The sequence below is a fragment of the Canis lupus genome, chromosome 32 (assembly GCF_011100685.1).
Source record: "Canis lupus familiaris isolate Mischka breed German Shepherd chromosome 32, alternate assembly UU_Cfam_GSD_1.0, whole genome shotgun sequence".
Lineage (NCBI taxonomy): Eukaryota > Metazoa > Chordata > Mammalia > Carnivora > Canidae > Canis > Canis lupus.
In genome coordinates this window covers 35392656-35419171 of record NC_049253.1, presented here as the reverse complement: position 1 = coordinate 35419171, position 26516 = coordinate 35392656, and the positions used below count along the sequence as shown (strand labels likewise).

The 26516-nt window shown below is 35.8% G+C and overlaps 1 protein-coding gene across 6 annotated transcripts in view; it reads left to right on the top strand.

Moving 5' to 3' along the window:
• Positions 1 to 26516, top strand: part of CFAP299 (cilia and flagella associated protein 299) — a 581386-nt gene that overhangs the window by 14713 nt on the left and 540157 nt on the right. For 4 of the 6 annotated variants that reach the window (XM_038582314.1, XM_038582316.1, XM_038582319.1 and 1 more), the window contains one exon: positions 11168 to 11298. In XM_038582314.1, the coding sequence (XP_038438242.1) occupies positions 11168 to 11298 (131 nt within the window). Of the gene's footprint in view, positions 1 to 802; positions 977 to 11167; positions 11299 to 26516 lie in introns of those variants that run through there. The other 2 variants (XM_038582318.1, XM_038582315.1) reach the window with 1 other exon arrangement.

The following is a 26516-nucleotide window of genomic DNA, read 5'->3' as shown; positions in this document are numbered from 1 at the left end:
GAGATCTTTTAATGTCACTCTATATAGATCTCCCTATTCTTTATAAATTGCTGCATTGAATTTGTTACTTAGGTTGGTTCTTTAGAACTTTGTTTTCATTATACAGTATCATGAACAACAGTGAAATGAGCATCTTTGGTACATCCTCTTTATGTGCAGGTGTAAATCTATCAAAAAGTGGAATTGGTGGGTCATAATGGAGATGGTTGAAGTGCCCTCTTGAGTAGTCATTTACTCTCCCACCAGCAATGTATGAGTCATCTTTTTCCTCAGGCCATCACGAGTACTTGATATTGTCAACCCTTTCATTTTTTGCCAATATCATAGGTAGAAAAAACTCATTGTTTTAATTTTAAATTCTCTTATTTTTAGTGTGGTTGATCATCTTTATATGTTTCCTGTCCATTTTCATTTCTTCTGTGAGTTGCCTCTTGATATTTCTTGTTGGTTTGTTTCATAACTTGTTTTTTTAAAATACCTTCTCTACTTTCTTCAGACTTTTGACTCTTAGATGACTTTGTTGACCCTCAAAGTCAACAAAGGTTCAAGAGCTGAAACCCTCTTCAGTTTTCCAGCATAAAACTTATAAAACTACTTTAATTTCTGTGCATCCACTCTTTCTTACCTCCTCTTAATAGACTCTACCATGTGTATTGTCTGTCTGTCTGCTTCCTGAGTATGTCCTCATTTTGAACCCTCATTATCATTATAAGGTTTTTGAGAAACTCTAAGTCCCACCTTCCTAAGGTGGAGATGGAAACTAACTTTTTCGCTTCCGTTGCTTCTGGTGTTATCTTTGCAGGTATGTTGGCACTGCCAATGACACACACTTGCATGAGACTGCTCTTTAGAGAAGAGTAACATGAAGAAGAAAGCACCATGTGGAATCCATTTGGTATTGAATGGGTGGTGCAGGCTTTTCGCTTTAGTTGATGCCGTGGCAGAAGCTCTGGGGTTTAATGTCCTCAGTCAAATGGTGAGTCACAGTATCTGTTTTCAGTAGTGGCAACAGTGGAGCATTTGCTGAAACAGTTCCTGTAGCTTTGAGTGTTGTTTCTGGCTCTGTAGGCTTAACTCAACTTTCGGGGGATTTGGGGGCTCTCATATTTTAATAGTTTCTTTTTAGGTTTGTACTGGTGACAGTAAGTTCTGCTGTTTGCAGCTAATACCCTTGATTGGTGATATTTACCTGCATTCTGCACCCTTCCCTTTTATGCTTTTAGGGAACTGTCTGTACTGATTAGCTCCTTTCACCTTTAATTCGAGTCCGTTTCTGAGCTCATTGAGTTCTATCTTGCCCTACCATATCTGTATTTTATTCCTTCTTATAGTTATTATTCTTGAATGAATCATAAACTAATCATTGTGTTCATTTCCTCATCTTCCACTTTTCAACCCACTGCAAGCTGGTTGCCATCTTCATCATTCAATAGAAATTGTTTTTTTCTATAGTGACAAATGAAGGATGTGTCACTAAATTCAACAGACACTTTGTAGCTTATCATTCAAATCTTCCACTGGGAGAATGGCTTGTTTTGGTATATAAATAGAGGAAAGAGGGATTTTTTAGTACATTAAAAAAAGAGAAAAGTATGGCTAGAATTAAAGCGAGACAGCAGACTTGTAGATCCCTGGATATACCTAACCATCCTCTCCCCCTTCCCTCTCCTCTCCTCTCCTCTCCTCTCCTCTCCTCTCCTCTCCTCTCCTCTCCTCTCCTCTCCTCTCCTCTCCTCTCCTCTCCTCCCTAATTTTCCATCATCTGTCTACCTATTTTCTATGTCAATATGAAAGAAAATAAATCATTAAAAGCACTAGGAAACAAGAAATGATGCTACTCTAGGGGGGCAGAAATTGTGCAAATTTTTGGTAAGTTAGAAAGCAGATAGTGTCAGACTGACAAGATAGAGAAAACATAGGCCAAAATGAATAAAACAGATTTAGAGAAATGTCAGAGTCAATAATAATAATACAAAGGGCAAGAATGAACTTGTGTTTGATTAAATAAGTTAATTCTACATAGCTAAACCAGAAGTACACCCTATACATAGCATATGTGCTCGCAGTATTTAACCCAAGAATGAATGAGAGAACTGTTCTCTCAAGAAAATGAAGTACATGCCTAATAAGAAGACCTGGAGGGAATAAAGAGGCCTGAGAGATAAGAAGTAAGCACAGAGTGACTAAATACTGTTAGAAGTCCTAAAGAGGAGAATAAAATCTGGAAACAGTCATTCCTTTATGCCAAGCCCCTCTTATTTTGGCAGTTGGGTTGGAGAGAGTGGGATATATCCCAACTCTCCTTCCTTCTTCAGGCCCACATATCCTCAAGTGAAGTCTGTACATTGCTATATTCTGCTCTTCTACACACAACTTCCACAGTTCATCTGTTCAGAGGAGAGTCCAGTTAGGGGACTAGACCTTACAACTATGGAGGGTATCCATTAAAGGAGGATAATTCATGTCAGATGAAACAAAACATTTAAATCCCAGAGAGAACTTTAAATAATGCCAATTTTCTTTTTTTAAAAAATTATTTATTTATTTATTCATGAGAAACAGAGAGAGGCAGAGACATAGGCAGAGGGAGAAGCAGGCTTCCTGTGAGGAGCCCAATGTGGGACTCGATCCGGGATCTCGGAATCATGCCCTGAGCCAAAGGCAGATGCTCAACTACTGAGCCACCCAGGCATCCCAATAATGCCAATTTTCTATCTCAGAGACATTTTAGTATCAATGAAATTAATAAGTAAAATAATAAACTGGTGTGAAAAGGGAACAATCAGAGAGCAAGAAAGAATTCTTAGAAATTAAAAACATAATTGATAACATTTTTAAAAGGGCTAACTAATAGCATGGATGCTTTTTAAAGGACAAATTAATCATCTGGAAGTTAACGGTGATATAATTACCCGGAATATAGTGAAAACAAGATGAGGAAAATAAGAAAGAATTGTATGAAAGAAAAAAAATATGAAAGAATAATTCCAGCAGGCTCAATATCTAGCTAATAAACTTACCAGAAAGAAATTATACATAAAATGAGGGGGAATAAAATACTCAGTTGAATAATAAAAAAAAAATTTCTCTGTGTTGGAGATAAGCACAAAATTATAATGTCCATTAGCTGTGTATTTGGACAAATGAAAAGATGAACGCCTAAGTAGATAGTGGTAGAATTTTAGAGTTTTGAGAATAAATGATAATTGATGAATAATTTGGATTGGATTGTATGACATCAAAATTAAAAACTTTTGTACACCAAAGTATGCTATCAAATAGAGTGAGAAGGCAGCCCATAAAATCAGAAGAAATATTTGCAGATTATGTATCTAATAAGGGGTTAATATCTAGAATATATAAAGATCTTCTACAACAGCACAAAAGCAAACAACTCAATTAAAAATTGGCAAAGAATTTGGACATTTCTTCCAAGAACATTGCAAAGGTCCAAAAGCTCATCAAAAGATGTTTAATGTCACTAATCATTAGATATGCAAATCAAAACCACAATCATATATACACGAGGAAAAGACAGTTTCTTCAATACATGGTGCTGAGAAAGCTGGACAGCTACACATGAAAGAATGAAACTGCACCACATTCTAACACCATACACAAAAATAAACTCAAAATGGATCAGAGACCTAATGTGAGACCTGCAACCATAAAAATCCTAGAAGAGAGCACAGTTAGCAATTTCTCTGACATCAGCCACAGCAAAATTTTTCTAGATATGCCTCCTAAGACAAGGAGAAAAACAGCAAAAATAAACTATTGGAACTACGTCGAAATAAAAAGGTTTTGCACAGTAAAGGAAACAACCTACTGAATGGGAGAATATATTTGCAAATGATACATCTGATAAGGGGTTAATATACAAAATCTATAAAGAATTTATGTAACACCAAAAAGAAAAACCCCAGTCTGATTGAAAATGGGCAAAGGACCTGAAAAGACATTTTTCCAAAGAAGATATACAGGTGGTCAGTAGACACATGAAAAGATGCTCAGTATTGGGATGCCTGGGTGGCTTAGGGGTTGAGCATCTGCCTTTGGCTCAGGGCGTGATCCTGGAGACTTGGGATCGAGTCCCGCATTGGGCTCCTTGCATGGAGCCTGCTTCTCCCTCTGCCTGTGTCTCTGCCTCTCTCTCTCTGTGTCTTTCATGAATAAATAAATACAATCTTAAAAAAAAGAAAAAATGCTCAATATTACTAATCATCAGGGAAATGCAAATCAAAACCACAGTAAGATAGCACCCAATACCTGTTAGAATGTCTAAAATCAAAATGACAAGAAATAACAAGTGTTGGTAAGGATGCAGAGATGAAGGAACTCTATTACGCTGTTGGTGGGAGTGTAAATTGATGCACCAACTGTGAAAAACAGTGTGGAGATTCCTCAAAAATTTAAAAAATAGAAATATCATATAATCCATTAATTCCACTATTGGGTATTTTTCCAAAGAAATGAAAGCACTAATTCAAAAATATGAACCACTATGTTTATTGCAGCATAATGTATGATAGCCAAGATATGAAGCAACTTTAGTAGATGAATGGATAAGGAAAATGTCACACACACACACACACACACAGAGGAATATTACTTAGCCATAAAAAAGATGAGACTGTGCTATTTTAGATGATATCAATAGACCTAGAGTATATTATACTAAGTAAAATGAATCAGACTGAGAAAGACAATATATGATTCTACTTGTAAGTAGAATCTAAAAAAAAATAAAAAGCAGAATCAGACCTATCAATACAGAGAATAAACTAATGGTGGCCAGAGGGGATGGTGGAGGGGGTTGGACAGAATGGGTGAAGGGGAGTGGGAGATACAGGCTTCCAGTTATGGAATGAATAAGTCGCAAGAATAAAAGGCACAGCACAGGGAATATAGTCAATGATGTTGTAATAGTGATGTAATGGGACAGATGGTTGATACACTTGTGGTGAATGTAGCATATGTATAAACTTGTCAAATCACTAAATTGTATACCTGAAACTAATGTAACATTGTACGTCAACTATACTGGAAAAAAAACCCAACACCCCACAGCGATACACCATTTTTCATCCTTTAGGATAGCTGTTTTTGTTGTTGTTAAAGATTTATTTATTTATTCATGAGATACACAGAGAGGCAGAGACATAGGCAGAGGACCATGCCCTGAGCCAAAGACAGACACTCAACTACTGAGCCACCCAGGTGTCCCCAGGATAGCTATTAAAAAAATAATAGTAAAAAAAATAAAAACCACCACAGAAAATAACAAGTGTTAGCAAGGATGTGGAGAAATTGGTACACTGCATCACTGGTGGCAGTATGTAATGGTGCAGTCATTGTAGAAACAGTTGATTGCTGTTGAACAACCTCTCAAAAAATTAAAGTTAGAATTCCTATATAATCCCACAATTTGTATGCAGCAAGAAGAATTGAAAGCAGGGACTAGAACAGATATTTGAGTACTCATATTCATAGAGCATTATTTACAATAACCAGAAGATGGAAGTAACCTAGGTAGCTATTGATAGGATCAATGTATAAACAAAATGTGCTACATATCTACAAGGAAATATTTTTCAGGCTTTAAAAGGAAGGAAATTCTGACACATTCGACAACATAGATGAACTTTGAGGACATTATGCTAAGTGAAATAATCCAACCAGAAAAAGACAAATACTGTGTCTTGTCTTTAAAAATTCTCACTTTTACGAGATAAAAAATATTCCACTTTTATGAGATACCTGAGGTAGTCAGATTCACAGAGGCAGAGTAGAATGTCATTGCCAGGGTCTGGGAGAAAGGGAGAATGGGAATTATTGTTTAATTGGTTCAGAGTTTCAGTTTTGTAAGATGGAAAGAGTTCTGGTGATTGATGGTGGCAATGATTGCACAATGGTATGAATGTACTTAATACCACTGGACTCTGGACTTAAAATGGTTAATTTTAAATGTTGTATATTTAATTCAAATTAAAAAAAATAATTCAAAGTGTCAACAACTTACCTATGGGTCAGCTTGATTTTAGACTTTGCATTCCCAGTAGTGATTCCTAAAAGAAAATGGAGTAATATCCTTATGCTTGTAGAAAATGTTATTTTGAATCTGAAATTCTTTCCATGGTTATATTAGATATTTTCTGCTTAGCCCTTGAGAGGTGTTTTCTGTCCTACCCCAACTTGCTTTATGGCCCAAGAGGTTGATTTCTGTTGACTGTTTCAACTGGGCCCCCTTTCCCTTTGGCCAGTTGGATTCAGCTGATGAGAGGCACTAGCAAATATTAGAAGCCGGAAGAGAGAGGTTAGGCAGTTCTTTTCCCCAGATTCCTTCTATACTGTGCTGTAGGTTAGCATGGATATTTTCTTCCAAAAAAACTACAATTTAGGGTCGGGTCCTACAGCTGTTTCCTTGAGCTCTATTAACTGCTCCCTCCTCTTACCTCATTTGGACTAGTTAGTGGTTGTTAATAGCTTATTGCTGTAGCTAGCTGTGGGGTGCTTCATTATCTCTTTAGGATTTCTCTTAACCCTGTTTATACCTTTGTTAATTAACTCAGCCACTCAATTTTGTTCAGTTACTCCATTTAAATGTGTCATCTGTTTCTTGCCTGGACTGACTAAACTGGGTAATTTAGCCTTCATACGGGAATGTGAAATAAAGACTTTTTGTGGTGGGAAATCAGGGACTTTTAAAACCACCGTCTGTTCTTTTCTGAATTCATAACTTGGGCAAATGCTTCATATATTTTCTCATGACATTAAGTTTAAAAAGAAATATAATCTCTATAGATGCAGAAAAAGCATAGGATAAAATTCTAAACTCATGTTATAACTTGAAGAGTATATAGTACACACCTGTAAACTTCATAATTGGTGGTTAAACATTTGAAAGTGTAGCATTGGAATAGAAACATGATAAAAAAATATTTGTGAGTAATCTTAACTTTTTATTGGTAGTTTGACCGCAGCAATGCTATAATGAATGAAGGGTGTCAAAAATATTTGGAAGAAGTCAGATATTATTATAAAGACAGTATGATTACCTGCCCTGAGAATATAAGAAAATTAAACTGGATCCCTATTAGAACCAATCAGTGGGTTTGGTTGACCAAATCTAAGATTGGAGTTTAATAGTAACTCTTTTCCAGCAATAAACAACATAATAACAAAAGACACAAAAGCTAAAGAAGCCTCAGTAGCCTATGGGCCGTGTCAAGGGTCTAGTGGCCCTAGACCCATTCACCCACCCTTCCTGCGGTAGTTGGGTCTTATCCATCCTTCCTTCCTTCCTTCCTCCCTCCCTCCCTCCCTCCCTCCCTCCCTTTCCTCATCCTTTTTTCCCTTACCTCCTTCTTCTCTCGCTCCCTTTTCCTTCTTTCCTTCCTTTTGATGAGAAATACCTGGATGCTCCAGATGCTGGCTGCCCCTTATTCCAGTCTCACCTGCTAGGACTCTGGTTCACACCACATAACACCAAATTCTGATACTCATCTACCCCTCACCTTACTGGAGGAACAGTGTGGGAGGCACTTTGCCCCAGGGGTGCAGCCAGGCTAGGGGTGGGGATGGGCTCTGGCCCAAGACTGGGGACAGTACAGCCCCAAATCTATTTGGGTAGTGAATTGTGCATGCCAGGCCACAGATCTGTACGCAGCTTTCCATAAATCAGTAGGACCCTGGGCAGCACTGTGGGCTTCTAGGATGGAACCCTGTAGTCCCAGTCCAACTCTGTCAAGGTCCAAGGCTGCGGCAACTGGAAGGCACAATTCCATTGCACATGTTAGGGTCAAATGTCTCTCTCAGCAGCTGAGAGATGTCTAAAATCTGTCCCAGAAGAATAGTCATCCGAATTAAGTCTTCCATAGACATCTGCTGCCTGCTTGGGTGGCTCCACTTTGCCACATGTTGTTGTACAGTTCCTGTGTAGCAAGGAAGCCTGCTCTTTAAGGCTGAGCCATCTCTGCATTGTGCTTTGCATGATGCCTCCTTATAGTTAACCTGTTCCAAACTGCTGGCCTCCAGAAGTCAGTGGCTCATGATCACATGAGGAAAGAAGCATTGACGATTAGTACAAGATTACTGCCTTATTTATATTCTTGGATTATTCATGGCTAGTCACTTATTTTTTATGAAAATTAACTGTTATAGTCAAAACCATTAGAGTTTTATAAAAAATGAAAATCTTTTTGCCTTTCCAAAAAATGTAAGTGGAATCCTAGCAGGGTCAGAAGGAAGTAGGGGGTAAAATATATTTGAAAATATAATGACCAAGAAGTTTCCAAATCTTGTAAAAACTATACAGCCATAGAGCCAAGACTCCTTGGCATTCTAAGTGGAATAAAAGAAACCAATCCAAGAACTATCTTAAAATTGCTGAAAATAATTGATAGAGAGAAAATCTTAAAGGAATCTAAAATGAAAAGACACATTCTGTAAAATCAGGAAAGGCTAAAACACCTCTCAGAGGTAATACGAGGCATAGCGCAATGGGGTGACATCTTTAAAGCACTGAAAGGTCAAAGGTCAATTTGGAATACTATTGCAGCAAAAATGTCTTTCACAAATAAAGATGAAATCTATTTTTCAGTCAAACAAAAGGTAAGATAATTAGTTTTTGGCAGACCTGTGCTACAAGAAATGTTAACGTTTTTTAGATAGAAGGAAAATCACATCAGTAGAAAACTTGGATCTACATAAAGGAATGAAAAGCACCACTAGTGATAAATATGTGAATAAGTAAAAATGCTTTGTTTCTCAGGTTTCTTTAAGGATAATTTCTTTAAAGACAATTGACCGTTTAAAGTGGACAGATGATTTATGATTCTACTAGTGGTAATGGTTGGCGAGGCAAACAACTTCAGCTTTCTGTTTTCGCAGTAGATCTTGTTATTTGTTGCAATATACAATAATGTAGATGAGTGCAGAGCTATCAGATGATTTTGTGTGGCCCAGGTAGGCACACAGAAATAACACAGTTTAGTCTATATGTGAAATTAATACAGCAGCTTTTTAATGGTCTTTATTATATCAAATACCGTGTTGACTATGAGCCATTTATGTTCTTCTAGAAAAAAGCCCAGTCTCAGTGTTTAGCTGAGAGTTCTTCCCATATGTTTACCTTTAGTAATAATATGTTTATGAAAACTTACAGTCAGATCATCTCTCTTTTGTAAATCAAATCCACAATCTTCATTGTTTTTTTTTTCTATTAAATATTAATTCCACTAGGTGGAGGCATTTGCTTAGTTTTGTGGCTCGTACAAAAGAGCCTAGGAATAACCAGTAAAGTAAGCAAGGAGACAAGTTGGAAAAAAAAGGCCCATAGCCCTCCTGAGGCCTAGTGCTTTGCACTATATTAGCTTGGCAGGTGCATCCCCATTACTATAGAGTTCCATGCTGTTAACCCTTGACCAACAAGGGGATTATGGGCATGACCCCCTTGTGGTTGAATATCTAGGGACAACTCTTGAGTCCCCCCAAAATTAACTACCAGTAGCCTACTTTTGATCAAAAGTCCTACTGAGAACATAAATAATTGGAGAGAACATAAAACATACATAGTTTGTATGTCATATGTATTAACACTATATTCTTACAATGAAGTAAACTAGAGAAAAGATAATGTTATTAAGACCATCATAAGGAAGAGATAATGCATTTACAGTACTGGACTGTTGTTTATCTAAACTGTAGGTTTACATCAACTCTTTGCAAGATGAATTGTCTGTCAGTACCTACGTCAATATTGTCTTATAGGATACAGAACACTGTGGATGTTATATGTATTCCTAACACCAGACATGAAAAATGAAAAGATGGTGTACAGTCTGTAAGTGTTGATAAATTTTTACTTTTTATGATAGGTTTGTGTATGCTTTAGGGTAAATGATAAAAAGACTAGCATCCACATATATTTTATGCATTTATGACACACGTAACCTTTTCTTAATTCTTTCACTATTTCTAGGCTCCACGATTCACTTGTGAGTTTTTTTCAAATTGTTGCAAATCTCTAAAGAATTTTCCAGTATATTTATTGAAAAAAATATGTAAGTGAACTTGCACAGTTCAAACCTTTGCTGTTTGAGGGTCAACTGTATTTGCTTTTAATGTTCAGCAAAGGAAAGCAAGTTTTCTAGACTAAATGTTGTCTTTCTAATAGTTTGAATTTTAAAACAGCTTCTAAGGGCTGATTAGATTAGTAAACAGCCATCTTACATTTTCTCATTTAATCCTGCCAGATGGTTCTTGGATTCCACAGTGTGATGTATTAAATAAGTGTCTGTAATAATAAAATGTATCCTGTTTTCACTTTATTTCAAATATTTCATATTTAACCAAGATAATAATATAAGGAACATTATTAACATATACATATTTTTATGTAATACTTTAGTCCTTATATCAGTAACTTAATATAAAATGATACCTCTTCAGATTATGGGGAAACAGTATTCTTTTTTGAATTTGGTATACAAGTGACACAAATGTGTGGAACATTTCTTAAAGTAGCTGAAATATAAAAGGAATAAAGGATGGGGGAAGATTTTTTTCAGCTTGAAGCTTTTTTGTTGTCATCTTCCTGGATTTCTACTTTTCTGTTTTTATTAGTACCAACATTATATGGAAACAATATCTTTCCAGCTAAATAGGAAATTCATCTGCTCTTTATTTTGTATTTGAAGTTTTAATGCTCTGTGTCATCAGTTCATTGACTTCAAGGAAGTAAGTTTCTGAAATGTTACACTTTATGGGAGCAACCCAATTCTCTTTTTGTGCAATTGGTTTTCTTAAAAGTCTTTCTTGTGTGAGTACTATTGTCTCAGTTTTATTGTTTTAAAGATACTCTTAATTATCTACAGCTGCCCTCATAAATGGATTAAAAACAAAACAGACTTTGTCCTCCAATCCCTTAGAGAAAATTTAGTGACTGATATTATTTTCTTTTTCTTTCCCTTCATCGTTCATCTGTGGGAAAGGAATGACGAATATGATGTTTATGAAAGTATTGTTAGAAAGAAAATTTTTCATATCTCATACATCTCATTTAAAAATAATTTTGATTTTTCATTTAAACAATTCTCCAGTATACATGGAATAAAATGAGATGTCTAATTCATGCACCAATCTTACAGTTTACTTTTCTCTTTAGGATGAAAGCCTGGCACGCCAGTTGGTGGAGCTAGGCTACCGAGGGACTGGAGAGGTGGTGAAAAGGGAAGATTTCGAAGCAAGGAAGGCAGCGATAGAGATTGCAATGCTGGCTGAAAGAACTCAGAAAAAGTAAGTGTCTGTGTTCCAATCTAGATTTTATATCATATTGTAGAATCTCTGGAAAAGTACAAGTTCATTGGCATTGTTGTAATTTAGAAACATTGGCTGGAGCACATAGAACTTGAAATGTCCTAAGCATCTGTTTTGCAGATCAGGAACTGGAGCAACTGTGATGTGCTTGCAAGAAGCCACATGCAGGGGCACCTGGGTGGCTCAGTGGTTGGACGTCTGGCTTCAGCTCAGAGCATAACCCCCGGAGTCCCGGGATAGAGTGCCCATTGGGCTTCCTGCAGGGAGCCTGTTTCTCCCTCTGCCTCTCCCTCTGTCTCTGCCCCTCTCTCTGTGTCTTTCATGAATAAATAAATACAATCTCTCAAAAAAAAAAAAGTCACATACACCTTGGACCTATTGATCTAAGAAACATAAATACCGAAATATGGTCATGATACCAATAAAGTCTTATTAAAAAACAAGTCAGTGTTGTTGGCTTTATGTATTTATGTACTTAAAACACAAGTACCTTTTGCCTTAGAATTCTTTGTCCTTTTGAGATCTATAAATCTTTGACCTCATTTGTGTTCTTATGTTTTTGTAAACATTGATTCATTCAACTTTATTAACGGTCACTGGCTTTTGTTAATATGACTAAGATATGGTTTACATGAAATAGGAATCTAATTAAATATATTAATTAAACATATCATAAACATGTATATTAAATTAAAACATATTCTGAAAGAAATGTATACATAAAGTGAACTATATCAACTAATAAGCCACTATGAAAGATGTGACAAAGCAATTACCTATTTACTTTTTAAAAATGAATGCTGAAGTTGTACGTGTTGGAGAGGACAATTACTTAGAAATTGTTATATTATTCTTAGATATAATTTAAAATCTACCCTGTTATTATGGGTAGAAATCTCCCATGTATTTATCATAACAAATAACGTTTGATAGTGGGATGTGAATTGGTTCCAGGAGTGTGCAATTTTAATTGATTGTTCTAGTGGTTATTATGCTTCATTACCATGGAATTCTGGAATTTAATATACTGACATTTGGTAATATATCAGTTATCTGATGCTGCCATAACACATTACTACAAAGTCAGTGGCTTAAAACAACATGAGTGTATTTATTTATAGACCTTTGGGTCATAAGTCAAGAGGACAGTGGGTCAGCTGGGTCCTTTGCTCAGTACATCACAATGTCGAAATCCTGGAGTTGGCTGGGCTGAATCATGGTCTGGAGGCTCTGAGGATGAATCTGTTTCCACGCTGATTCAAGTTGGTGGCCAAATTCAGTTCCTTATGATTGTGGAACTGAGGTCCCCATTTCCTTGTCTGCTATCATTTTGGGGGCTGGGCTGCAAGGTCCTACAGACTGCCCACATTCGTCCTCTTGTTTTCCATGTGGTCCTCTTATGGCAAGAGGAGGTTGCAATTGTCTTACCCTTCAAATCTCTCTGACATCTCCTTCTGTAGCATCTTTCCTAATTCCAACCCGAGAAACATCTCTCCTTATAAGGGCTCATGTGGTCACCCTGAGTCCATCTAGATTATCTTGATAATCTACTTATTTTAGGGTCTATAACCTTCTTTACATCTGCAGGGTTCTTTTTTCCATGTAATATAACATGTTCTTAGGTTCTAGGAATTAGGGCATCAGTATCCTTGGGGTGGGCATTCTGCTTACTGCAGGTAATTTATAAAAAAGTTTGATGATTTATTCAACATAGTTACACATAACTTCTTTATTCTTAAAAAATTGAAATGATGCAAAGTATATGTATACAGTGTGGCCGGAGGAGTCTTTCCATATCAGTAAATGTTTCTCAGGAGCAGAAGCGGAGAGATTTTTGTAAGATTTTACAGGGAATTAATGTATATTCATATTTTATTAGAGATTTTTCCTATTACATATTAAGAGAAGTTGGACATGTTTAAAGTGTAAGTGCACATGTCCACTTAGTGTTTGAGGATCAAAGTGGATATTTATTCTATGCAGTAGTCTCTTTAACTGGCCAGAGCTGGAAGTCCTCAGTCTACTTAAGTACCAATCATGGGAGGCTAATCTCCACCCAGAGCTGCTAGAATTGGAAGGCTCTTTAATCTGCAGATCTTCTGGCTGCCTCTGTAACGGAATGGGCCCCATATGTTGCCTCTGGCCCCTTGTGGGAGTCACTTTGCTCCTTCCCTCCCAGGTCTATTGTAGTGTTATTGACAGCATCTATTGTAGTGTTATTGACAGTAGGGCCAGCAGAGGGTAACCTAGAGCCAAATATGTCTCGGGCCTATACTTGCAGGAGAATTGCTTTGAAAATATGCATGAATATCTATCTGCCTGTCTGCCAATTGGTACCAACTTGGAAACACTTGATTCTGCCATCAGATTATATTATATTAACTTCTCTAATGTGTGCAGGTGAGCAGTCCTGATATGGTGATCATAGAGCACCCATCTCAAGAAGTGCTGGTACCTAAGAGTATGTTATTTACTTAGTTTCAGAGGGGAGGGAAGTCTGGAGATAAGCAAGTTAAAGGAATTGGAAGGGAGCATTGTGATGAAGGAGTATTTTGATAAGTATCCCTCCAAAAGAAGGCAGAAGGTGAAAAAACATTATTTTGGGCTTTTAGTTTAGTCATCCACTTAACAAATATTCATATACACCCCTATTGCATTAGGCACTGTGCTAAATGTGGGGTATATTATAGAACATAAGATAGTCCCTGCCCTCAAGAAATTGAGGACTAGGTGGATGAAAGGCAGTTATATTGGTGGTGTAAATATAAAATAGAAAATAGTTGGGCAGTTCTTCAAAAAGTTAAGCACAGCATTCCCATATGACCCAGCAATTCCATTCCTAGGCATATATCCAAGAGATTTGAAAACATAGGTCTGCTTAATAACTTGTTCACCAGTGTTCATAGCAGCATTATTCATAGTAACTATAAAATGGAAATAATCCAAATGTCCATCACCTGATGATTGAGTAAAGAAATGTGGCATGTAGACACAATGGAATATTATTCAGCCATTAAAAGGAGAGAAGTACATATTGTTAGCATGCTTTGATATAGGTGAACCTTCAAAGCGTTAGGCTAAGTGAAAGAAGCTAGACAAAAGGACTAAATGTTGAATAGTTTCATTTATATAAAATGTCTAAAATAGGTAAATGCATAGAGACAGAACATGGATTTGTGGTTGCCAGGGGCTGGAAGGAAGGGTGAATGGAGAATGACTGCTAATAGGTATCGGGTTTCTTTGTGGGGTGTTAAAATGTTCCAAACTTAAATATTGGAGATGATTGCACAACTTTGTAAATATACTAGGAACATTGAATTTTACACCTTAGAAGTTTGAATTTTATGGCATGTGAGTTATAGCTCAATAAAAACAATTATAATGGAAAATAATGCATTCTGTCATAGATGCTGTGGTGATACTCTGAAGCAGTATTAAGTCTGGATCTGGGGGATGAGGACGCCTGAGTGGCTCGGTGGGTTAAGCAGCTGCCTTCAGCTCAGGTCATGATCCCAGAGTCCTAAGAGGGAGCCCTGTGTTAGGCTCCCTGCTCCGTGGGGAGCCTGCTTCTCCCTTTCCATCTGCCCCTCCTCCCCACTCATTCTCTCTCACTCTCAAATAAATAAAATCTTTAAGAAAACTAAAAAAAATGGGAGGATGTGAAGAATGGGAAAGTTTTTCTTAAGGAATGGCTGCTAACGTCATGTCTCACCTATCTTGCACTGAGGTTTATGGCAGCTGGTATAGTAGCCACAAGGCAGAGGCTTTAAATCTTAGGAAGAAGGAATGTGTATAGTTTAGTTGGTGAGCTTTTTGTCAAGACAGAATGTTCTCTCCAGGGTCTGGCCAAGGTGTATTGATGAGGCATCCCCATAAGTTCCAGAGAAATTTCTCTTTGTAGTGAGAAGTTCCATTTATTTCCACAGGTGATGAAGAGATGGGCCTTAACTATTTGTGACACAGGTTGAATGTTAGATTCTTGGGATATATTTAGTGTTAGTTTAAGGCACTATGAACCCATTCCTTTCAGCAAACTATTGTCTGGGCCATGAGCTTTTTTGTTTTTTTTAAGATTTTTCCATTTATCTTAGAGGGAGAGGGACAAGCTGACTCTGTGCTGAGCATGGAGCCCAACATGGGGCTTGATCCCAGAAAGCCCAAGATCATGACCTGAGCCGAAATCAAGAGTTGGTTGTTTGACCAACTGAGCCACTCAGGTGCCCCGACATTCTCTTATATTCACCCTGGCCTGTAGAAGAGAGCTGCTGATTATGTGTTAAAGGGATCCCACAGTTGGTGGAGATTGTTTGATCTTAGAGCCATTGTCTTGTTTAGTGATTTGCAGAGGCCATCCTGAGAAAAGCATGATATCTGCTCATTTGTTGAGGCTGACCAAGAAAGTTAACTGGAAGCAATCAGCTAACCATATTTCTTGAAGCCAGTAGCAAGTCCTTTAATTTTATAATTCATTTTTGAAAGTCAGATTTACTGATGTTCTAAAATTGTTTACTTTGATGAGTTCTGACAAACACACATAGCAGTGAGACCCTCACCACAATCAGGATGCTAATGTCTTCATAATGCCAAAAAGTTTCCTTTATATTTATGCCCTTCTCCCAGTCCCTGACAACCACTCATCTGATTTCTGTCCCTAGTGTTTTGCCTTTTACAGAATGTCAGTATCACTAAAGACATATAGTATAAAGCCATTTTTCACTAAGGCTTTTGAGACCATGAGGTTGCAGGTATGTTTGTTCTTGTATATTGCTCTATAATATTCTATTTTATGGATGGGCAATTTGTGTATTCATACATTCTCCAGTTGATGGATATATATATCTTAAATATGTTTCTTCATTTTGTGTCAGGGTAATTTTGATCCCATAAAATGCCTTGAGAAGTTTTACTTGTTTTTTCAGATATTCTGGAAATACTGGATAGAGTTGATATTATTTCTTCCTTAATTGTTTGGTAGCAGTTACCAGTGAAACCTAGTCATGACATTTTCTTTGTGAGAAAGCTGTTAACTATCAATTTAATTTCTTGTAGGTAATAGGGAAGTTCAGGTTACTTCTTTTGGGATAAGATTTTATAGTTTGTATCTTTCAGATAATTTTTCTATTACATTTGTCTATCAGATAGGCACAAAAATTTCATAATACTGTGTCATATCATTTTCGTATATATAGAATCTGTAGGGATGTTTTCTCTTTCATCCTCATATTAGTAAGTTAATCCTGATTTAACTATATGGGAACTTACTAACATTTTCAAAGAACTAGATTTTGAACTTTAATGCTTTTCTCTACTATTTTTCTGTTTTCTATTTCATTGGTTTCTGCTCTTTATCATTTCCTTCAGGTTGCATTTGGTTTAGTTTTTTCTTTTTCTAGTGTCTGAAGGTAGAAGCTTCAATATTGATGCTATACCCTTCTTCTTTTTTAAAATGAACTTTAATGCTATATACTTCCCTCTTGGCACTGTTTCAACTGCATTTCAACAATTGTGATGTTTGTTTTGATTTTCATTAAATTCAAAAGATTTTAAAATTTCCTTTGTGACCCATGAATTATTTTGAAGTTGTTGTTTAAGGTCCAAATATTACAGATTTTCAAAATATCTTTTTGATACTGATATCTACTTTAATTCTATTATGAAAGGGGAATAAATTCTGTATTATTTCTTTCTTTTAAAATTTATTAAGATATATGAATATGGGTATGTCAGTGCTACTCCAGGGACACCTGAAGATATTCTGCTGTTGTAGGTGGAATGTTCTAAAAAAAAAGTCAGGTCAAGTTGCTTGATTGTGTTTTCAGGACTTCTGTATTCTTACTGATTTTCTGTCTACTTGCTCGGTCAACTAAAGATGAGTGTTGCCAACTCCAACTATAATAATGGATTTTTCTGTATATTTTTTCAGTTTTATCTATTTTTGCTTTATGTATTTTGATGTGTTCACTTTATGACTCTTATATTTTTCTTTTTGCTATGTTTCTAGATATAAAAGTCAAGAATTGACTCCTACATCATTTTTTAAATATTCTCTTTATTCCTGGTAATAATTCCTTTTTCTGAAGTTTACTTCTTCTGGTACTCATATAGTTATCTGAGTTTTTAAATAGTATTTGCATGGTATGTTTTTGTATTCTTTTACTTTTCACTTACCAATATTTATGTATTTAAGATGGATTTCTTGTGGACAGTCTTGCCTTTTTTATTTATTTATTTTTTTTTTATTTTATTTTTTTTATTTATTTATGATAGTCACACAGAGAGAGAGAGAGAGAGAGAGAGAGAGAGAGGCAGAGACACAGGCAGAGGGAGAAGCAGGCTCCATGCACCGGGAGCCCGATGTGGGATTTGATCCCGGGTCTCCAGGATCGTGCCCTGGGCCAAAGGCAGGCGCTAAACCGCTGCGCCACCCAGGGATCCCAGTCTTGCCTTTTTTAATTTAGTCTTCAAGCACTGCCCTTAATTGGTATATTTGGATGACTTATGTTTTCATAATTATATATATGATTTAACTCTACCATCTTGCTGTTTTCTGTGTGTCAAATTTTGCATTTTTCATTTTTTTAAGATTTTATTTATTTATTCGTGACAGACACACAGAGAGAGGCAGAGACACAGGCAGAGGGAGAAGCAGCTCCCCGTGGGGAGCCCGATGTGGGACTCAATCCCAGGACCCTGGGATCATGACCCGAGCCAAAGGTAGACGCTCAACCACTGAGCCACCCAGGTACCCCAAATTTTGCCTTTTTCTGACTTCCCTTTTTTGGACTTCTTTTATATATAGTTTTTAAAAATGAATCCTTTTTATCTTCATAGTTGACTTATTTATACCTCTTTAAACTTTCTTTTCTTTTTTTTTTTTTTTTTTTTTTTTTTTTTTTTAGTAATTGCTCTTTAAAAAATTAGCATCGGCTAAAGAGTTTGTAATATTCAACTTTAGCTTCTAACAGTCTATATTCAAATAATATGGGACACCTGGGTGCCTTAGTGTTTGAGCATCTGCCTTTGGCTCAGGGCATGATCCCCGGGTCCAGGATAGAGTCCCACATCAGGCTCCCTCTGCAGGGAGCCTGCTTCTCCCTCTGCCTATGTCTCTGCCTCTCTCTCTGTCTCTCATGAATACATAAATAAAATCTTAAAACAAAAATGAAAACAAAAACAAATAATATTCTGACCCCTTCACATAGTGTGTAAGAACTTCGCCCTAGTTCCATTCATTTTCCACGTTTGTTCTATTTTTGTCATACATTTTTACTTCTAAGTATGTTGCAAGTTCTACAGTACATTATTAATATTTCACATAAGACTGGTTTTTTAAGTGATTCCAAGTAAAATATATTCTTTTATATTTACCCTCATTTGATCACTTTTGTACTTTTCTTTGTGCAGATCAAAATTTCTAATTGAAAGTGCAGTTCTAACTCTATAACTTCTTTTAAGCTTTCTTATTGTGCAGGTCTGCTAGCAGTGAATTTTCCTCACCTATCAGTTGTTGACAAAAATATTTTTCTTTGCTTTTGAAATATATTTTTTGCTGGATATAGAGTGTAGTTTTCAGATCCACCTCCAGCGCATCAGCAATCCCTGCACATCTGGCCTGTTTAATTAGGTTGGGCTTTCTGTCTCCCAGATCTTGCTCTTTTCCTAGCAGCAGTGCATCTCTGTATGTGCCATATGACTGAAATTTAATGTTTAATAGTCTGTTGATTTAGTTTTTGTTTTGACAGTTACCATTTTCTGCTTTATGAGCTTGATCAAGTGATCATCTTCAATATTTTCATCTAGAAAGATAGATTATTTCTATCCTTTATATTTGTAGGGATTAAGTACTGTGAGTGATGCCTTGTTACCTTATGCACATAAAGTACAGTTTATTAATTAATTATAGTATGTTATATTACTATACTAATTATAAAAGCAATGCTTTCCAATTTTTCATTAAATACCTATATCCAAGTATATAAGTGTGAATACTATCAGCTGAAATTCTTTCTTCTTAAATTCTTTTCATTTGTTTTTATGAGATAATTTGCTTTGTTTCATGTTTATTAGAATTATAATTCTTCTAAATAAATGCTTGTATGGAACTTGTTATTGAGAAATCATCTTATTAGGAAATCAACATTTTCCTAGTAAGATCTATGTACAAAAATACTGGATAGAGCTTTTCTCTCATAAAATTAAGGGTGCGACTAAACCAAAAGATTATTTCACATTTACTCACTGAGACTGCAAGTTATGTGATACCAGTATATGCTCACTATCAATTAGTTGGATATTTTAAATCACTGAGACATATACACTGATTTTTTTCTCTTTCACTTGCTTTTCTCTCCTTTCCACTCTTTTCCCCCCTCTCATTTTCTCTGTCTCTCCAACAAGAAAGTAATTACAAATATTATTGATATTTTCAAGAAGCATCAAATCTATCTACCTATCAATATATATAGTATTTTTTGGTGAATACACATTTGAACATATTCATAAGTACAATTAATTTTAACTCAGGGAGTAGTAAATGGACTCATGGCTTAGATGAATTGATTATTTTGTATTGAACATACTGTCACCATTGCTTCATTTAGTTATAGATCTTAGCTTTTTTGAACTTAAAATTAAGCAACAGAGAAAACCATGTAGACACAGTGCAATATTGATGATAGATCAGCTAATCATAAATTAAAAAGCAAATAAAATTTATGTTTTTGAAAAAGCCATAGCCTTTTTCTTCGGAGTATTATTTAGATTCTGGTCTTTGTTATTGTCAATTTAGCTATTGGCTTAAATTCTGTTAATTCATTCAGTAGTCATTCAAAATCCCTTTGGGCAAATTCAAGGATCTCTTTTCAGACTGAGTGGATTTGCTTGAACTCTGTAGATGCCTGTAACAGCAGTTCGGAATGTCTTGAAATGCTCCCTTCCTTTGACTTTTATTACGTAATAACCTACCATTTTTCTTCTGGTTTGCTGTTGTCTGCTATCTCTGCAGATTCTGCTTCCTTCTTCTCAGCACCCTGGATCTCTTCCCAAGGACAGTTCTTTGGCGTTTTCACCTCACTTGTATTTCACTGTTTTCATCTCAACCACTTCTAAGTTTTCAGTTATCATGAGTCAGATCTGCAGTCTTGATTTCTCTTCTGGGATTTTAGCTCCATGTCTGTTTTTTAATATGTCATCAAGCCAAAAATAAAATACAAAAAAGCCTCCTATTATTATTCTCTTACAGATCTGCTTCCTATACACAAATACCATTTTTTTTAAGTCTAGAGGCTTTATATTTTAAATCTACCTGATGAGCAATTCTACAAAACAATTAACAATGGATTCCTGTTGACTCTTGTTTATACTTGCCCTTACGTTCATACATTTGCTATTACTTTTATATATTGCTAATTCAGTTTTTCTTAGATTGACTTGGTTTATTGCAGTGTCTTACCACATTGCTCAGGCTCAGTTTTCTTCACCCTCTACTACCATGTTGCCAGACCATGCTTCTGTGAAACAGCTTTCAAACATCCTCCTCTCATCCCTGCCCTTTTAGGTTCCCTTTTCTTTCCATCTGCTATCTAAATCTGCATTTCTACAAAAGAATTTGAGGTGGTTTGCAAGGGAAATATGAATCTCTTGGCAATAAGATTTTAAAAGGTGGAGAGAATAAAATATAAAAGTTTAGTGCCTAAAATGTATGACAGACTTGGGAAGATAATTTAAAGAAGAACCAATTACATTGTGTAATTCCATCTGTAACAACAAAACCATTGGCCAGAAGTGTAGATATTCCTGGTTCTAAGAGGTATAGGGGAGGCAAGATTTTCCTTGATACTCTTAGGGTCCCTGGATGGGTCTGAAAATTAAACTGATAAACACAGATTAACAGGAGAAAATATTACATATTTATTTAATATATTTTATGTGACACAGGAGCCTTCAAGAGGAAATAAAGACCCAAAGAAACAGGCCTGAATATATTTGCTAGGTTTGATGAAGAGTGGACAGTCATGGGGGAATGTGATAGGTTAAGGAGTATGAAGTAATTGTAGTAAACTGGAGGACACTGAGCAAGCCTTCTTTGTTAGGATTCTTCTTGGCAGTCTTTTATCTTCAGAGATAATGATGCTCTTTCCTTTGTGTATAGGGAGGGCACCTCTAACATGATGAGGGTTTTATGACTACTTCAAGGAAGGGGAATGAAAAGGGAGGAGGTCAGAGTGACCTTCCTGCTTCTGCTTAAAATATTCAGAATGCCAAGATGCCATATTTTGGGGTAGTGTGTCCTGAGCCCCATCAGAACTGAGGTTCTTTTTTTTTTAATTTTTATTTATTTATGATAGTCACAGAGAGAGAGAGAGAGAGAGAGGCAGAGATACAGGCAGAGGGAGAAGCAGGCTCCATGCACCAGGAGCCCGACGTGGGATTCGATCCCGGGTCTCCAGGATCGCGCCCTGGGCCAAAGGCAGGTGCCAAACCGCTGCACCACCCAGGGATCCCCCAGAACTGAGGTTCTTTTACCCTCTAAGGAGTTACATAATGAGAAGCTAGAATGAGAGTGAACCATATCACCATCAATATTTTATAATAATAATACTGAGTTTGTCAGAAGAAAGGAATTCACTCTTGCCCTATACGATCAGTAGGAATTTTTATCCTTTACACTTAAAATCCTACCAAATTACCTAATTTTATCTACCAAAGATTATCTTTTATTACTACTTATTAAGCAAATGTGTTGAACAATTATCTTAAATTAGTATTAGCAGAAATGTTGCTGTTTGTATTTCTCTTTATCCAAGTTGTTCTGTTTTTCCTGTTTTTCTTCTCTTATTAGAATTTAGGATGATACAGATTTTCAAAAATTGACATTGCTCTTGTGCTGCTTTGGGTGTCCACCTGGGTCTGATCTGGTAGGACATTCAGTATAATACAGTGGTAGAACTTAGGAAGGTTTTCATAATATGAATAGGTTATTAAGGTTCAAGAGACCTTGAATCTACTGGACTTCTTCGACTTTTATTCAGAATGTCTTACCTACTTACTACTCTTTTGCTCCTAGGAATTGTTTTCTTCTTTTACATCTTCCTTTACTCATTACTTATAATCTTCCTACCTCAGGTAAACAGACACACACACACACACACACACACTCACATATCAAACACATCAATCTTTTCTACTATGTGCTTACTTACCTTTTCTACTAACCAGAGGGATCAGGACACTTAACTATTAGAATATAAAAAGTGTGTTAGACATAGAGACATATATTCTATTTTTATGGTGAGAATTATGTTGAGGATTAAAAGCAAAATTACTCTAGTTTCTATATTACTCATAATTATTTAAATGATGTTGATATTAGAAAACCAATCTTTATAAAAGACTCTGGCATTCAACTAGCAATGTTTTATTCAAAATCTATGAATGAGACTGTCAGGTGGACTATTAGTGTCTCAAAACTCATTTTGTCTGCATTTTGAACTACTGTGATCCTCTGGGTGCTGGGGTGAGCTTGAAAGAAATGCCCTGGCTGCAGTACTGATTTGAAGAGATGAGAAGAAAAACACTTATCTAGTGATCAATCAGAACAAAATTTTCATACATTAGTTATGAGATGTAAATGGAGGGAAGGAAATTGTTCAGAAAAATTTGATGCGTGAGTCTAAAACCTTGAAGGTATTTGTTTTAGAAAACATAGTTGATGTCATGCCACTCACTTCCTTTTTAATTTAAGGACCTCAGAACACATAGTTGATTGTGCTCCTCATTCCATAGTGCACTATTACCATGAGTCCCCACTATGCTCATTTTTAATGAAAAAAAATTTAAGTGTTTTCCTTCTTTATCCCCCATTTTCAATCATATTTCTCTTTCTTATCATGCATGTTGGAGAGGAAGAATTTCCTTTACCCTTTAAGATTCTTCTAGCTGGACTAAGAATCAAATTGACATGCGGCTGATTAACATGAGAAAATCAGGTTTAATAGCATATGTACTAGGGATCCACAAAGACATGAAAATTCTAGACAGTGAGGCAACATGATACCTATATGTGTTAAGGAGAGGGTATGGGTTTGAGGATTCAAAGGAGAGAAAGACCATTAAAGGAAGGTAATTATGCAGATAATTTTCTTAATTAAAGAGCTATCTCTGTTAATAGCTCTCTTCTTGGTAAAGTAGGCAGTTGGGGTAATGAGTTTTTTTTCTGAGTTTACTGGATTGGATTGCTTTTAACTCAAAATAATATTCATACCAAAGTGGCCCATCTTGGAGCAGGCTGTCCTTTGTCTATATATACACTCCTAGAATATGTATTTCCCTTGCTTACTTCCTTTTGTATATTTATTTAAATATTTGCTTTTTAGAAAAATATTTAAATTTTCTCAGAAATGTGAATTGCATTGTATATATTATATTTCTTATAATTTGTTAGTAGATTGAGTGAGTGGGGTTTCAATGTAGGTAATCATATTATTCAGAAATAATGATATTATGTTATCTTTCTTCCAGTCACTTGTTTAATTTCTTTTTTAATTGTACTTGTAAGGTACTTCAGTACGTGGGTAAATGGAATTGTTGATAGTGAGCTTTCTTGTGTTGTTCCTGGTGTTAAAGAGATAGTGTCTGCTGATTCCCTCTTTATAATGTTGTGTGTGTGTGTGTGTGTGTGTGTGTGTGACATGGAAGGTTCCCTTCTATATGCAGTTAATAGAGATAGATGATCATATTGTATTTTCCCCTTTATTAAAGTGGTACAAGATATTTAAGGAATATTTTAATACTAAACTATCTTTGCATTCCTGGGATAAATGCAATTTGGTCATGTTTATTATTTTTATTATTCATTGTTGGAGTCAGTTAAATGGTAATAAATTATTTGAATTGTCTCTTGGATTATTCTTCCAGTATTGTCTGCTAATCACTTTTACCTGGTATCACCATAACAGACAACTCTGCTGTTCAGGACTTCATCCCTTCATACTCTAACCACCTCCTTGTCCCACTACCCTGCCTCACCTCTGCAGTTAAATCAGTCTTTTATAAGTCCCACTTTAAGAGTCCAAGGATTTATTATAATATGCTCAATTATCATAGCTCTGGTCCTACACTCATGGAACTAAAAAGTAGGGCAATCCCTACCTGTTTCCAGATATTATAGACCAGGCAAGAGTGGACAAAAACCAGAGCAGAAACTCAGTGGTATCTGATGGAGGAAGGATAAGTGGAATACTGTTTGTTTTTTTGCTGTATCAGGGCATCAAGATGACTGGAATGATAAGGCTTTGGGAGAAAATGTTTATTTGAGGACAAAGACCTGATTTTTTCATTTAGAGATCAAGATCTACTGCCTGGGTAACTTATATTCTGGTACTACATTGGCTAAGTTAGTTAAGGCATTTTATTTTATGCCTTCATTATTTTATCGATAACATAAATAGCTAACATTATTGAAAACATATTGAAATTCGGACATTTAGTACTAAAATGATTTTATTAGTATTATTTAATTTTTAAAATGATTTCATGGATGGTAAAATTGAGGCACAAAGTTAAGAAATGGGGATACCTGTGTAGCTTAGCGGTTGAGCATCTGCCTTTGGCTCAGGGCGTGATTCCTGGGTCCAGGATCAAGTCCCACATCGGGCTCCCTGCATGGAGCTTCTCCCTCTGCCTATGTGTCTGCCTCTCTCTTTTTCTTTCTCTCATGAATAAATAAATAAAATCTTTAAAAAAAAAAGTTAAGAAATGTACTAGTACCTAGCTGAAGACTTAAATCCAGGCAGAGTGGCTCCAGAGCCCACAGTAGTTTTCTATTTTAAGAACTTATTACCAGAGAGATTTAATTTTTTTTCCCCTTAGGATCATGCCTTAAATGGGAAGTTTATAGTTTATATTTAATGAATCTTTTAAAATATATTTATATATATTTTTTATATTTAATGAATCTTAACTTGATTATTACAAATCAACAGAGAAAAGACCTTATGAAAGAAATAGATGATTTAAATAAACCTGTGATATGTAGTTGTTTGCTCTTTTTACCAAGTTGAATAAAGATTTAAAACTAAATTCAGTCCTATCAAACTGCTCAATTTTTATAAAGTCATTGAATTAATGAACTGTAGTAATAATTAGTGTTAATAATCTATATCTTCCTTCAACTCCTGGTTACTGTATTCATTACAATCAGTCAATATATAGATGGCCTATGATTGAGCCTGGAAAACCTGAAAACTTATGTTCTACATGCACACCGATATATGCACACATGCACACACACACACACACACACACACACACGTACTGTCTCTTTCTTTGCTTCCCTTCTCTTCCTCTTCCTCTGTCTTTTAATGTGTTTAGAGCTACTACTGAGGGAAAAGATAAGTAAACAGAACAGTAGATATTTGCCAAAATACATTTTGCTCTGAATTTTTTAAAGCATATTCAATGATTAATTTGCTTAGTTGATAAGTTATTTTGTTTAATTTTTATTTAATGGGGAAAATATTTAAAATATACTCAGAAAATAATGTGTTTGATCTAAGAGGATATGGCCAAAGCCCACCACAGTTGTCCTTTGCTTCAATTGGAGTTAGAGATGTTCATTTCCAGTAATCACTAAGTACTATGGACAGGTGTCAGGGCATGGGTAGATAGGATTTCTTCCACTTTCTCGTAAGTCAGTTCATTGTAACATCAAATACCCTTGTTTGCCTCAAACATATTTTCAAGGGTAATTGCAAACATCCATTGAGAAAGTAAAATACATGTTTTATATATGTAATGTTTTATATCTATAACGTTTAGATAATGAGATCTAAAAATTTGTACTATGAGTTTATTTTATTTTATTTTTTTATTCATGAGAGACACAGAGAGAGAGAGAGAGAGAAAGAGAGAGAGAGAGTCAGAGACACAGGCAGAGGGAGAAGCAGGCTCCATGCGGGGAGCCTGATGTGGGACTCAATCCCGGGACTCCAGGATCACACCCTGGGCTGAAGGCAGGCGCTAAACCACTGAGCCACCCAGGGATCCCTGTACTATGAGTTTTATTAGCATCAGTATTAGTTTTAGAGATAGGTAATACACGTTAATTTCTTTCTAATGTATATAATCTTACTAGTATAATTATCCAAATTGAGGTGATTATAAGTGGTCTGTTTAGTATGATTCTTTTTAATTTAAAT